Source organism: Fusarium flagelliforme (assembly GCF_020744385.1).
Source record: "Fusarium flagelliforme strain FIESC 12 MPI-CAGE-AA-0113 chromosome Unknown B0J16scaffold_1, whole genome shotgun sequence".
NCBI classification, from domain to species: Eukaryota; Fungi; Ascomycota; class Sordariomycetes; order Hypocreales; family Nectriaceae; genus Fusarium; species Fusarium flagelliforme.
This window is the reverse complement of record NW_025763503.1, coordinates 6,211,980-6,225,477: the sequence shown is the minus strand read 5'-3', so window position 1 is coordinate 6,225,477 and position 13,498 is coordinate 6,211,980. Positions and strand designations below refer to the sequence as shown.

Sequence of the window (13,498 nt, the reverse complement as noted above, 5' to 3'; positions counted from 1 at the left end):
ACCCACCTTTTCCCTGACAGGCAGATTATATTTCCGGGTCTATCTCCCTAACTGAAACGAGAGGTGAAACTTGGCAAGCTCGAACGCTTTGAGATTTTCTGTTGATATATACGTAATGATCAGCCTCGTTTCTGAACAGAGGCAAAGAGAAACAAAATGGAATGGAACGAAATGGTGTTGGTGATGTGTCGTTGTCGCACGCGAGATTACAACGACGAAGGATCCTGTCAGACTTCGGATATTCCCCATTTGGGATGACAGGTTACCAATTCGGTGCAGCTGCTTACCTGTCATACGATCATTTACTAAACTGGTAACCAGAACTTTTGAATTTTGACAATTCGTTGCAACGTTGCCATGATCTGTTCTCGTGTTTTATCTGAAGCTTCTTTCTGTTTGACGAAAGGCCGAGTTTCTGTCCCCATGTTTCGTCCCCTGGAGCACAAGCGAATTGTTGGCAAAAGCTTGAATTTTTATTATGGATCATATTTGTGTCTCCTGATGATCTGCATCTCCATTGTTGGTCGCGTCGTCATCATTCTTTGTCTCCACAAGTGAGTGGCTTTATTCACATCGAGTCTCAACGGCCGCTAACTTCTCACTATCGACGAACCACCAGATGTCTTTTAACTGCGAGCAAACAACAAAAGAATTAGACTTCAATAATCTATTAAACTCAAAGTTTAGTTCTGATCATCAATCGTAGGGCTGGCTAGTTCGGGCCATCGGTTCTGTAACGCCGGCATGTAGAGTACCGGTTACAAGGATCATCTACCCTGCCAAGTCCCATAAGCCGCGTAACAGCGCCGTGACCAACATCCATCCATCAGAAGCATTGCCCACTAGAATACCAGTTCAGAGATCCTTCAACCGCTGTTGTGGACTCGAGAACAAAGGGACCCTGTTCCTGCTTATTTCAGGGGATGGAACCATAAAACTGATGATCCCGCACATCAAGGGACCCTTTTCTTGTGACTGTAATTCTCGTCGTTCTTTTTTTGTTTCTGTTTCGCTATGGCTGTCGCGGCCACTCTATCGTCACGTCCTGCGCTGAGGATAGGAACTGTTATTGCCGTTGGTCTTTTCTTCGTTGTCGTTCTTTCTACCTTCTTTTTTGACTCTGCGAGATCACCTGTTCAATTTGCGCACGACAAGGCTCAACAGTACTGTGGCTCGTCGCAAGTAACGTAAGGATCCCTCCTCTTGACTGTGTAGATCTTTACTGATAGACTTTATAGCGTTACTTCTTTTGTATCATCACCTACTACTCCTACTCCTGCTCCTACACCGGAGTCTACTGGCAACTGCCAAGATCCCTACCGACGACCGGGATACCTCTACATTCCTACCGATAAGAAGGCTTATAGAGATACACAATGGATTCCGTTCACTGAAGACCTCCTCAACTCTGAGCCGCCAGAGTATGCCGCTTACCCACCCAAGCACGAGCTTGTCTTCAATGACACCGCCGTCGAACCCGAATTCCTCAATGCCGATAGCAACCCCCAGCAGTGGATGCGCATGGCCGTCGTCGAAAGTCGTCGTCGATACAAAGAAGCCAACGTCCCACCGCTTAACGCCACAGTGGATCAGTTTGTCGACATGAAGGAGGACAACGGTCTCGGCTGGCTCTGGGGTCGTCGCGTAGTCATGTTCGGTGACTCAGTGGATCGTTACAACACACAATTCTTCTGCGAAGAGTTCGGTGGCAAGATCAATCTTCCTATCCAAGATGAAACAGCTCGTCAAGCTAAGGGACTCTGCGAGGTTCCTGCCTTCAACTTCACCCTCATCTACTACCACTCTGCCGGCTCCTTCACATATCGACCTGACTGGTGGTGGATCGAGAAGATGAAAGACGTCGCCTGGGAAGAACGCTGGGATAAGTTCTGGAAACCCCACGAGACACCCCTTAATGGCCCTAGAGGTCACCCCGATCTGATTCTCTGGCAGAATGGACTCTGGGACCAAAAGGCATTGTGGCTGAGCGGTAAAGCAATGGAGAAGGAGGCTGGGCAGCACATGACTAAGAGCCATAGAAAGATGGCATGGGAAGAAGTCCGTTTCGTCGCTGCACGTATCAAGATGATTGCGCAACGCCTAAACAACGAGTTCGGAAAAGACATACCAATCATGTTCCGAGCTTTGACAGTGCATAAGGAGAGTGGAATGCAAGATGCCGTAATGATGGAGATGGACCGTCTAGGAAGAGCGGTCGCCGAGCAAGCGGGCCATGAGATGTTTGAGTGGTCCAAGCTGATCCACCTCCTCGGAGATCTGTATCAGGATGGTTTACATCCTGGTAAGGGCCCGGCGAGTTGGCTTTGGGGTAATATGATGCTAGAGTCTCTTGCGAGATCTGCCGGGGCCAAGGTTGGAGGAGATGCGAGGGCGCCGTATTTCGATGGATGGGAGGCGTGTCACAAAGAGCTATCTGGGTGGGGAGGACGATGATGAATTATTGTATAGAAAGTTATAGAGGCAAAACGCCATAATTTCATAAATCTGTTAAATCATTTGATCAAATTGCGATCACTCTAATTTTGGAAACCACTTACAAAGGGTATCTGGCTTCGGAAGCCCCGAGGTGAAATTTGTGATGTTCGTGATCCATCCCGGGTTTGTTCAGACATGAGGCCCCCGAACGCTGGTTGTGTTCTCTGGTCCCAAATTTAATGTCGCTTTGTTTTGAAGAGCACGTCACGACTTGGACTTTCATTGTTATTCGCCGAACAATGCGAGAGGCTGTTCAACCCTTCAAGTCCTTGGTTGATCCAATATGGGCTCGAGTACAAATGTAACCACGATCCCTTCCATGGTCTTGTCTTGAATCAAACAGTTTCAAATCGCTTCAAATCACTTTATATCATCTATCAACAAGCCAACAGGCTAGTAAACCGACAAACCAATAAATCTTTCAACTACAATCATACAAAGTAACACTGCAAAAATGTCAAACTCTTACCAAAACGATGACACCATTCCTCCGGTCTCGAACACCGTGATCAACTCTACAAGACCCCAACAAAAAGGCACCCTTGCTCTACTCCCTACCGAGATCCTTTATCAAATCGCAATTCAAACCAAGCCACTCGATCAGGGTCCGATAGAGACCCGACCCCCACGTATATTCAACAAGGAGGAAACCACTGAGAAGCACACTACAGAATCCAGCACTCTCTCAGCCACAGACTTGAAGAACCTTGGCTTAGCTTCTTCCAACCTATTCTATCACATCCGCCCCTTGTACTATCGTGCAGATAACTTTCAGGTCTTCCGCTCCGCTCTCGAGCATGCTGATGTCGACGCGATGGGGAGGTGCGCCGAGTTTGGTGCTGCACCTGATATGCATTGGGATCTGGAGGATCCATGTTATCAAAGACATGTTACTCACAGGCCAGTAGATGTTCTTTTAGAGTCTGTGCACCGTGGCTTGGCCCCCATTGGGAAACCTATTACAGCTTTACAATGGTTGGTGGATCATGGCTACGATGTTTATGAGCAGAAGCTACATCCCCACGACCTAAAATGGGCACAGGAGTCTGGCGCAAAGAACTGGATGAGAAAGCTGGATCCTTTGTTGAAGTCACAAAGAATGCCAAAGGTACTCATACAGTCTGTAAACCGGAGTAGTGATAGGTACCAAACTGAAGGTATCTGTCAAATGATCCGTATGCTCCTCGCTCATGGATGTCTGTTGCCTTACAACCTGGGCCGCTACACACCATTGGAAATAGCTATGCGGTCTCATTGTCCTCCGCACTTTCTTGAACTTTTGCTCGACCAATACAAGCAACATGATGCTAGAGTCAAAGATTGGAGAGATGGTTGCCCTAAGTCGATGATTACATGGGTTGGTCATGAGCGTTGGATGGATGATGATTCGTTGACAGAACGTGTACTTCAACGATGGGCGCAAATGTCCTGCTTGGGGGACTTGGCTTGCAGTCTTTGGAACGAACTCATGTTCATACGTCAGATGTGTAAGCAGAAGTATTACGGGGATATAACTGATGTATTTGAGGAGAAGGTCAAGTTGTTGATCAAGTACGAGTTCGTGGACGAGACCGAACAGAGGGCTTTTGTTAGTATCGTCGAAGCTCTACGAGATATCACTTCTATGACAGATCCATCGGGAGACCTCAACGTTGATCGTGACGGAAAGACATGCTGGACTCGTCTTTTCGACGCTCTCCGTATCTCCGCAGCAAACGAAAACATCGCAAGCGTACGAGAAACACTAGAAGGGCCTCAGCGAATCCACCGCTTTATATTCGACGAGACACGGAACCCCTGGTCGTCATGGTATAAGATGACACTAGACAATGAGAGTTACTGGAATGAGTTTTCCCGCCCGTGGCTGAAGGAACAGGGTTTGCGCAAGGTGCCTGGCAGGGTCGAAGATCCAGTTTGGGATGAACTCGTTTCTGAAAGCTTATTCGAATGGCACGAATTTGACTACGATGGATATGTCATGAGAATTGGGCAGCTATGGATGGAGAAGGAAGAGCAGAAGAGAAAGGTAGCTTTTGCAGAGGGCGATAGAGAAGGGGATTTGCTCGAGGATCTAGATGACGGAGTTGTTGGGTGATGGAGCCTACAAGGGCGAGATGTTGGTTGTTTTAGAGTCATAAGCTTTAGATGCTGGTCGTTATAAGCTAATGATAATAAATGTATACTTATATCTGGGCAATTGTGTGTGCATGCAGCATGGTATTGAAAGGTTTGGCCTCCGAGAGTACAAGACGAAATAATTTAGTCACCTTAGGCTAGTTTTGACCGGCATTTGGGCTACTTTATTTTGGTAGCCTAAGCCTTAAAGGACATTTCTTCTGTTATTCACCTGGCATATAGGAAGTTCAGTTCGTCTCCTTATTTAGTAAGTAGTCATATGCAGCAAACTCTCGAGCCACATAGTGATACTAAGTGACGCGCCTAACTCAGATGCCAAGTGCGGAGCATTACCTGAGGTCAGAGAAACGAACCAACCAATTAGAAGCACCCTAATAACCTTATCAACCACACTAGAATATTGTTTCCTTTTCTAGAAATCACGAGTTCCTCTCAACAGTTCCTAGGATCTCAATTATTCCGACTTATCAAACGATGTCCAATCAGAAGTGATGGTCTGTGTTGAAAGGGTTGAGATTCGAGACCACCTTCTTTAAACAGTAGCCTCGGGTTCTCTAGCCGCATTCTACATCGGGCAGTTTTCCGCCGTCTCGCACCCCAAATGATCAACCGCCTACAGAATAAGTCAATTGATTGCGATAGAGGAGGAGACCTGATAGTTATTAAAAAGCATAATAATGTGACCAGAATACTACTTTCCCCAGATTCACCCACAATCTCAGGATATTCTCTTCCCAAACCTCTCATATTATTACCATCATGCGATCAAAACGAGTCATCTCCATCGTCACTTGCCACGCTGAAGGTGAGGTTGGCGATGTCGTTATCGGCGGCGTAATCGACATCCCAGCCAAGACAATGCACGACAAGCTCGTGCACTATATGGCCGAGAAGGATGATCTACGAAAACTTCTCCTTCAAGAACCTCGCGGTCGCCTAGAGATGAGCGTGAACTTGGTCACTCCTCCTTGTCGCTCTGATGCCGACGCTGGATTCCTTATCATGGCTCCTGGTGACTGGGTTCCTATGTCAGGCTCCAACTGCGTCTGCACAACTACCGTTCTTCTTGAGACGGGTATTGTCCCCATGATCGAGCCGGTTACGACAGTTAGACTTGATACTGCTGCTGGCTTGGTTGTTGCTACCGCGGAGTGTGACAATGGAAAGTGTAAATCCGTTTCTTTCGATAATGTCCCAGCTTTCGTCTACGCTTTGGACAAAGAAATCGACGTCCCCGGCATAGGAGTTATTTCTGTGGATATCGCCTACGGAGGACAGTGGTACGTGCTCGTCAAATCAGAAGCACTGGGAATCAGAGTCGAAACCATCAATGCCGACACTCTTGTCAACATTGGAAAGAGGATAAAAGCAGCTGTCCTCGCCAACTGCATGCCTACACACCCTGAAAATCCCGCCATCTGCGGCATCAACAATACGATTATCACCGAGCCTTTAGAAGACGGTCCGAACGGGAAGACTGTCAAGCACACTGTCGTCGTTACACCTGGCCGTCTCGACAGGAGTCCCTGTGGTACTGGAAGTTCGTCACGACTGGCAATTCTTCATGCTAGGGGGATCATTAAGGAGGGCGAGGAGGTTACGTTTAGAAGCATCATCAACACCGAGTTTGTTGGTAAGGTTAGAGGGACTACAAAGGTTGGGGAGCTTGATGCGGTCTTGCCGACTATCAAAGGGCGGGCTTGGATAACGGGTGAGAAGAATGTGCACCTTGATCCTGAGGATCCTTTTCCTACAGGTTTCCTTCTCAATTAATAAGTAAATACAAATAAACGTTCATGATAACACGAAGTTTTGATACAGGATACCGACCATGAGGTTTAAACTATGGCTTTAGAGTAAATTGTTACGTTGAAACCTTCAAATTCTCACTATATTTGAACTGTATGACTTGATGACTGACCTTCAAAAACCTTAAATAGAAATTCTCACTATGTTTATTGCTTATAGCTCACCATGAAAACAACTCAACCGTGCAAAGCGGTAAGACACTCGTCATCCGTTTGTCTGAGCAAAGTCTCATCTGAACATCATCCGAGAAAAGGTAGATAAAGGTTGAACAAGATATAACAGCTCGCAATGAGATCCGCACCAAATCTAAACTTGAAAAAGATCAAACACAATCCAAATTAAATGATATGCTATGCTAGGTATCTCTCAAATCTACAACTTCGCTCTCGTCTCAGTAACCTTGCCAACCAGCTCAACAACACCCTCAGCACATCCATAAGACCCCATGTATCCCCAACCGGAGTGTCCATAATTATGAATCACCCAAGTTTCATCATCGAGCTTCTCCTCCTCTAGCCTCATACCACCCTTACGGTAAGGGCGGAACCCGACGCCATGTCGAATAATGCTCAAGCCAGTAATTCCCTTTCCACCGGCAATCTCGGGAATCAAGTCAACGACTCGCTGCATGATGCGGTTGGCGGTATTAGGATCAGGCTGTGTGTCCCAGTTGCCGATTTGATAAGTTCCACCAATGACGGTGCCTCCGCCTGCGGCTCTTTGCATAGCGTAGATCTCCTCACCGCTCTCATCCAGAGCACTGGAGCACATAAAGAGAGGAAGATTCTTGGGTGTCTCATTTCTCACAACGACGACTTGGCCTCGCGCAGGAGCAACCGTGGTATCCTCCACACCACCAAGCTTCAGCGATCCAAGACCAGTAGCATTCACAATAATATTCGCCTTCTCGCCAGTATGGCTAAGGTACTTGGCCTCATTAATATTAGAAAGGATAGAGCGTTTGACGACGACGCCGTGCTTGAGACATTGGCCAAGTAACCAAGGAAGATAGATAGCTGTGTTGATGCAGATGCCCTGGTATTGAAAGCCAGAGTCATAGCCAGCGGCGAGTTCGGTGGGGGTGTTATCTCTGAAGTTGTTGAAGATGTCTTTGAACCAGGGGTTGTCAGCGTAGAAGTGCGCTGAGAAACCTGACTTGGCAGATTTCATGTCCCTATCTCGGCGGAGGACGTGCGTTGCTGGACATAAGATTAGCCATTGTATCATCTGCATAAAAGGAGTAACGTACTCTGGAAGTGAATGCCTGCCTCGGGGGTTTCTTCGACAAGCTTCTTGAGGGCAATCCAAGTTCTTCGTTCCCAGCGACTGGCTTCTTTGGGAGCTAAGCTGTGAAGACTGTGTTAAAAGACTGAGTATCTGAAGTGAAGATGTAGACTTACGGGATGACGTTTGCTCCAGCCCATGGTGAAGCGTACTCAGCATCGTAGTCACCGGGCATGTGTTTGCCTACAACAGTGACTCTGTTGCCCTCCTTGGCTAGAAGTAAGGCTGATGTGAGGCCAATCACACCGGCACTAGATATATCAGCTGTCTCTCCTCATAATCCTTCACGAAGTAACAGTTTACTCACCCTACAACGACAACTGTGTTATTCGACATGTTGAGTATTCGATTATAATCGTAAAATATCGCCTTCTCGATCAGAAATGGAACATAAAAACAATACCATAACAACAAACAAGAACATGATAACTAAAGACACCGACCATTTTAAGTCTATCTCATTCGCCTAACGGACATGGACCTTGATTGGCTATATCGCGGACGCATGCCCTTTTAGAATTTGTGGATTCGTCTCTATTGAAAAGGGCATCTGGGGCAGGCTGGGGTAGTCTCCTTAGCTGGGGCCACTAGTGCGAACTCAAAGAGATTCCCTTTCGCGCTGGCTTTCCCAAGTTGAAAGATGGCATGAGGGGTCTTGTGATATACTAAAGATAGCGCTTGTGATTCTGGGCCCATAGTGTTCCCAATTGAATTGATTAAATCATGATTGATCTTTCAAAGATGGAGGCTGAGGCTATCTAGACACCGAGTTATAAAGGTAGATAGAAGGGTCAGTGAATCATAAATATTATATAAGTCTGATGAAAGCTCATTTCAACAACGAGTTAAATTTCCCAAGCTGAAAATCCTCAGGAAAGTGTCCAGTTACCCATCATGTCCAAAGTAACAATTTTATCACTATTACCACCAAACTCAAACTGAATCCCTTCCGCCCGCCCCATCGTTTCAATCATAGTCGAAGACTTAGCATCATCCGAGAACCACACATAGACCTTCCTGTTCGGAATAATCTCCTCCGAAGAGCCTGGTGACAGGCTGCCTCCGGGGCTGGTATAAACAGGCACGAACTTTCCGTCTATCTCACAGTAGAGAATAGTAGAGCACTCTATTTCGTTGGTGAATAGGAAACCCTTTGAAGGAGCATCGCTGCTGAAGCCAGTGGAGATATTGCTGTCTTTAGTGACAGTTGTTTTTGTGCCGAATTTGACGTCTACCATGTTGGTCATCTTAGTTGTACTGACTAAGAATAAATGTCAGTGTGTCCACGTAAGATGCAAAGGTTTGTCTTACTTGTTGTAGTTGGTGCATTGGGAGTGGTTGGGGCGATTGTAGTGATTGTAATAACGTTGGCAGCGATTTTGTAGTTATCGGTCCATGTGATCTGAGTGCTGGTTCCTATATCTGAATCAAATTAGTGAGAATTATATACTGAGAGCAGATAACTCGACATACCATTGGTACAAGCCACCATGTTATGATAAGTTTTATCGCCACCGTTGGAGATTTCCATAGCGAAGCAGAGCTTCATGTCTGGGACAGAAGACCATTGCTTAAGCCTCTTCTCGTCGAGGTTAACGCGGAGGGAATAATGTGCCATGATGGGTAATTGTAGGAACTGGTTCAAGATTAAAAAGAAAGTTAAATTTATATAAATCAAAAATTGATGTTGGACATAAGGCAAGAAGGAATATCAGAGAAAGTGACAAGAGAAGAAAAGAGAGGACCACTATGCAACTTTATACAGAGTTCTCTGCTTAGCTACGTTGCTGAGAAGCCTACATAAAATGCGGCATTGCCAAAGTCTGGACCATCCAGGACTCAGCTGAAAGACTGGCCATATCGGATAGGACGTTTTGATACGTCGGAACCAGCATAATGTTTTGGGCCAGCGATTGAGTTCAACACCTGGTATAGTTAAACAAGTCATTGGACAGAAAAGAATCGCAAAGTCTCACATCTAGGTTGCATGTAAGCATTAAACGCTGACTAGCGGCAGGTTATATCAGTAGGCTTTTGGGTTTTGCAGGAAACTACCCCGCTACCTAGCCCAAGTGAGTCTAATTCTACATTCAGCTATCATCATAGATCACAATGTGCTATAGGCCCGAGAAAAGCATGGTTTCTTACGAAATTACAAGGACTTGGTGTTGACTAGAAGGGTCCGAACATATGCATGTACTCGAGAGACACATATGGTGAAGGCGCTTACACTTAGCAACCCAAAGCAGTGAAGGAAGCCACAAGTGCTGGAGCAGATTGAGCACGAAAGTGAGGGCTTCTTGAAGTTTGAATAGTAGGATTAATCGAATAAGGTAGATTTATGACTATTATGACTTCGGTGCATACATAGAATAATAGATCTCTTTTCCTCAAGCATGAGAACTGTGAGCACTATCAATTAATAGATCCAACTGTCACAAAGATCTTCCCTCGGTCTTCTTCCTTACTTCTCAGCTGGCGATGGAGAGTGCTCAGTGCGCTCTTCATGTGTAGCATGGCTCAGCTTAGCCTCGACATCACCCTTCTCAGCCTTGTTTGTAACATGAGTAGCAACGCGCGTCTTCCAAGCAGGAGTACCAATGTACTTGATACCATTGGGATCTTCAAAGATATGAGTCGTCTCCTCGAGAGTCTTTCCAGCTGTCTCGGGGAACATGAAGAAGACATGGATGAACATGGCGACGTTGAAAACACCGAAGATGATGTAACTCTTCCAAGTAATGTTCTCAAAAGCGACGGGCGTGAAAAGACCGAGAGCAGTGTTGAAAGCCCAGTTGGATGAGGTAGCGAAAGCAACACCCTTTCCTCGAAGACGGAGGGGGAAGAGCTCCGGAGGATAAGTCCATGAGGCAGGACCCCAGGTGGGTGCGAAAGAGGCGACGAAGAGATATGTGCATGCGATTAGACCCTTTGCTGGACCTCCACCGACACTCATGGAGACTTGAGGTGACTCGCGCTCGTCCTTGGGGATTTCGGTTCCGTGAGCGGCTAGGATACCCGCGTTGGCGAACATCCATGTGCACATGAGAGCGGCGCCGATGAGGAAAGTCGGACGACGGCCCCATTTGTCCATCCAGAGAAGAGCAGGGATAGTCATAAGGACGTTGATGATGTACTGGATGGAGGAGGCCAGAAGGTTGGCATTGCCTGAGTAGCCCGCCATAGAGAAGACATAGGAAATGTAGTACACTAATAGCAGTCAGTATATAAGGTTGAAGTTTGGCATTGGAGAACTTACTCATAACGTTCATGCCAGTAAGCTGTGACCAAATCTGAGTAAATACTCCGATGATAGTTCGGTTCAGCATTCTAGGCTTGAAAAGATCGAGATACGTGACATCCGCAATCGAAGCCTCGAAAGCACACATATCCTTGATATCCTGCAGCTCAAGAGTCACAAATGGATGATCAGGGTCTCCATGTCCATGCACAAGCGTAAGCACAGCATGACACTCATCCCAACGATCTTTCCTCGCCAACCATCTCGGCGACTCAGGAAGAAGCATCATCATAAAGAAGAGGAAGATGCCAGGGACCATCTGCAGTCCCCAAGGAACTCGGAACGCGGCAGTAGAGTAATCGGCCGAGGTGCGTCCACCGATGTTGGCGCTACCGTAAGAGATGTAGTACATGATCAAGATGCCCCAGGTGATGGCCCATTGCTGCATACCGATGAAGCGACCGCGCTTGGATGGGGGAGAGATTTCGGCGATGTAGACGGGGACTTGGGCGGATTCAATACCGACAGCGAAACCGTTGATGACACGGCCGACGACGAGCATGCCGATGTTCTGCGATGCGCAGGAGATGATAGAGCCGATCATCCTAACTTGTTAGGCCTATACTTGACAGAAATTGTGCTTGACTTACCAGATAACACAACCAAGCATGATAGAGTACTTTCTTCCCAACTGATCACTGGTAAAACCAGAGCATAGAGCTCCAAGCCACGAACCAGCAGCCATACTGGCCGTGATACCGCCCTGATTCAACGACGTCGGACCACTACAGTCCAGATCATCGTCGAATGGCGGACCCTTGGGTCCTTGGTTGAAGTAACATTTATAAGAGTTCTCACCCAACTGGGCAGAAATAGAAGAGATATCGAAGCCAAAAAGTGCACCGCCTACTACCGCAGTAGCAGCGATCACGTAAATATTTCCAATAGGCATGGTCACTTGAGTTGTGGAATATCAGGTCGAAAACCTGCTAGCAAAAAAGAGCAACGGTGTAACGAACATGTTATATATGCCTAAGCCCAAGGCATCGGGTTACACTTGCCCGACCTTGACTTTAACCAAAAGATCCTTCAGGGACGAGCATGCGATGCCGAGCCTTCTGATGATGGAGATCATTGCCTGTTGCTGCACAGAAGGATCCACAAGGTCTGGGGTTTGATGAGACGGTGGTAGCCGAGCGATTGCACCAATTGATGTCTGAGATGACGTAGGTTTGTGATTCTACAAGTTTCTAACTTATTAGTTGTGCAACGTTGAAACGCTTTGTCTTACTGTACAAGTGGTTGTGCTATTGTAGTCCTCAATTGAGGTTTGAACATGGTCGCTGTTCTACAACCTCAGCATTGAAGCTCGCAAAAAGGACCCAATTCTCTCCCCATATCCTTTTCTCCTCCATGATTCCAACCCACTCAGCTCTGAAACGTTACATAGAAAATTCCACCCGTCTTATCCCAGGGCTACGGAAAATATGTCTCTTTCGGCGAGGTCCCGCATGAGTAAGTGGTGTCATTGCCGATCACATCACGATCAAGGCACTCTCGGATCCGAAGCGCGTACTGTAAATGTTCCCCAGATCTCTCCACACGACAAATAGGTCCGAATACAGGGCATAAGCGCTGCAATGAGACGCAAGAATCGCTCTGGGTCTACGGGGAAGCTTATTACCTTTGCGGAGAATGGGATTTTGTCACATGTGCTGTCGTGTTTTAGCAAGCGACGACGGGGTGGTGAGAATGCCTGGTTTTTAGTCAAACCACAATTTGGTCCTGTGACGGATCACGAACAGTTTGATCCAACTTGACATTATCGCATTGTTTTGCATTTTGCCTAAACCAATCATCCTTCTTCTATAGGAATGCTTCCTGTCTTGTGGTTTCTGTTCCAGCATTCTAGAAATGTTTGCTTGTCATGCGCTTGATGGGCAGTTTCATCACGAACCGGACTCCGGCGATGCCAAGTCTCAGAACACCAACAGCCCTCTCTTGGCGCGTTATTCCCGCCCGAAGGATTCTGTAGTTGTAATTTATGATGTCAGCTCATGCATATTCGCAGCCCTCCGATTCAGCATTTTACGACTGCCTTGTTGTTCGCATGGCAGATGACAAACTTGTGACAAGAGGTAGCCAACTTAACCTGGACCTTTTGACAGACAGCTCAATTGAGTTGCATGTTTGTACACACACGGGGTCGCCCGGTCGCCAATTGAAGGATTGACCTGTCAGAGGGTCAGAGTATGATGCCACGCTTCTTGTTTCCTGTTGTCGCATTTGCGACCAGTGTCTTGTCGCACCTCCACGACTCAACCTTTAGCCATTTAACCTTACGGTCGCGAACGTGTATCTCTATAGCACAATGCTTCCAATTGACTAACACCAGTTTATACAAGGTTCAAAAGACCGTCTCAACTGATACAATGCTGCCTATAAGGTTTGCGGCGCAAGACTGGACGTCTAAGTAAAATTGCCCGAAGCTTGCCACGCGAAACGCGCCGCGCCGCACCAACCCGGGGCTAA

At 46.9% G+C, this 13,498-nt stretch overlaps 6 protein-coding genes across 6 annotated transcripts; 3 read left to right on the top strand and 3 right to left on the bottom strand.

The window, feature by feature from the left end:
- The first annotated feature begins 856 nt into the window (after positions 1 to 856).
- On the top strand, positions 857 to 2,492 carry B0J16DRAFT_360239 (uncharacterized protein). The gene is made up of 2 exons (XM_046129681.1): positions 857 to 1,187; positions 1,239 to 2,492. Exons 1-2 carry the CDS (start codon positions 1,015 to 1,017, stop codon positions 2,452 to 2,454), a joined length of 1,389 nt encoding a protein of 462 aa, XP_045989948.1. The 5' UTR covers positions 857 to 1,014; the 3' UTR covers positions 2,455 to 2,492.
- Positions 2,493 to 2,950: 458 nt separating this feature from the next.
- Positions 2,951 to 4,591, top strand: B0J16DRAFT_392010 (uncharacterized protein; the record flags this gene model as incomplete). Its single annotated transcript, XM_046131965.1, has 1 exon — positions 2,951 to 4,591. The coding sequence occupies one exon, from the start codon at positions 2,951 to 2,953 to the stop codon at positions 4,589 to 4,591; it is 1,641 nt and encodes a 546-aa protein (XP_045989947.1).
- An 800-nt stretch (positions 4,592 to 5,391) lies between these two features.
- Positions 5,392 to 6,405, top strand: B0J16DRAFT_392009 (proline racemase family; the record flags this gene model as incomplete). Its single annotated transcript, XM_046131964.1, has 1 exon — positions 5,392 to 6,405. The coding sequence occupies one exon, from the start codon at positions 5,392 to 5,394 to the stop codon at positions 6,403 to 6,405; it is 1,014 nt and encodes a 337-aa protein (XP_045989946.1).
- A 408-nt stretch (positions 6,406 to 6,813) lies between these two features.
- B0J16DRAFT_392006 (FAD dependent oxidoreductase) lies at positions 6,814 to 8,061 on the bottom strand (the record flags this gene model as incomplete). The annotated part of the gene is made up of 4 exons (XM_046131963.1): positions 6,814 to 7,640; positions 7,691 to 7,788; positions 7,842 to 7,976; positions 8,033 to 8,061. The coding sequence occupies 4 exons, from the start codon at positions 8,059 to 8,061 to the stop codon at positions 6,814 to 6,816; spliced, it is 1,089 nt and encodes a 362-aa protein (XP_045989945.1).
- A 533-nt stretch (positions 8,062 to 8,594) lies between these two features.
- Positions 8,595 to 9,343, bottom strand: B0J16DRAFT_409840 (uncharacterized protein; the record flags this gene model as incomplete). The annotated part of the gene is made up of 3 exons (XM_046133103.1): positions 8,595 to 8,986; positions 9,037 to 9,147; positions 9,199 to 9,343. The coding sequence occupies 3 exons, from the start codon at positions 9,341 to 9,343 to the stop codon at positions 8,595 to 8,597; spliced, it is 648 nt and encodes a 215-aa protein (XP_045989944.1).
- Positions 9,344 to 9,850: 507 nt separating this feature from the next.
- On the bottom strand, positions 9,851 to 12,064 carry B0J16DRAFT_280049 (general substrate transporter). Its single transcript, XM_046123882.1, has 3 exons — positions 11,617 to 12,064; positions 10,985 to 11,571; positions 9,851 to 10,935 (listed from the first exon to the last, which is right to left on the bottom strand). The coding sequence occupies exons 1-3, from the start codon at positions 11,916 to 11,918 to the stop codon at positions 10,190 to 10,192; spliced, it is 1,635 nt and encodes a 544-aa protein (XP_045989943.1). The 5' UTR covers positions 11,919 to 12,064; the 3' UTR covers positions 9,851 to 10,189.
- Between the last annotated feature and the right edge of the window lie 1,434 nt (positions 12,065 to 13,498).

Coding starts and splice junctions, on each gene's coding strand:
- B0J16DRAFT_280049 (XM_046123882.1), bottom strand. CDS start 11,918: ATGCCTATTGGAAATATTTACGTGATCGCTGCTACTGCGGTAGTAGGC. Junction 11,572..11,616: donor ATGCTTGGTTGTGTTATCTG/GTAAGTCAAGCA, acceptor CTAACAAGTTAG/GATGATCGGCTCTATCATCT. Junction 10,936..10,984: donor TACTGGCATGAACGTTATGA/GTAAGTTCTCCA, acceptor GACTGCTATTAG/TGTACTACATTTCCTATGTC.
- B0J16DRAFT_360239 (XM_046129681.1), top strand. CDS start 1,015: ATGGCTGTCGCGGCCACTCTATCGTCACGTCCTGCGCTGAGGATAGGA. Junction 1,188..1,238: donor TGTGGCTCGTCGCAAGTAAC/GTAAGGATCCCT, acceptor TAGACTTTATAG/CGTTACTTCTTTTGTATCAT.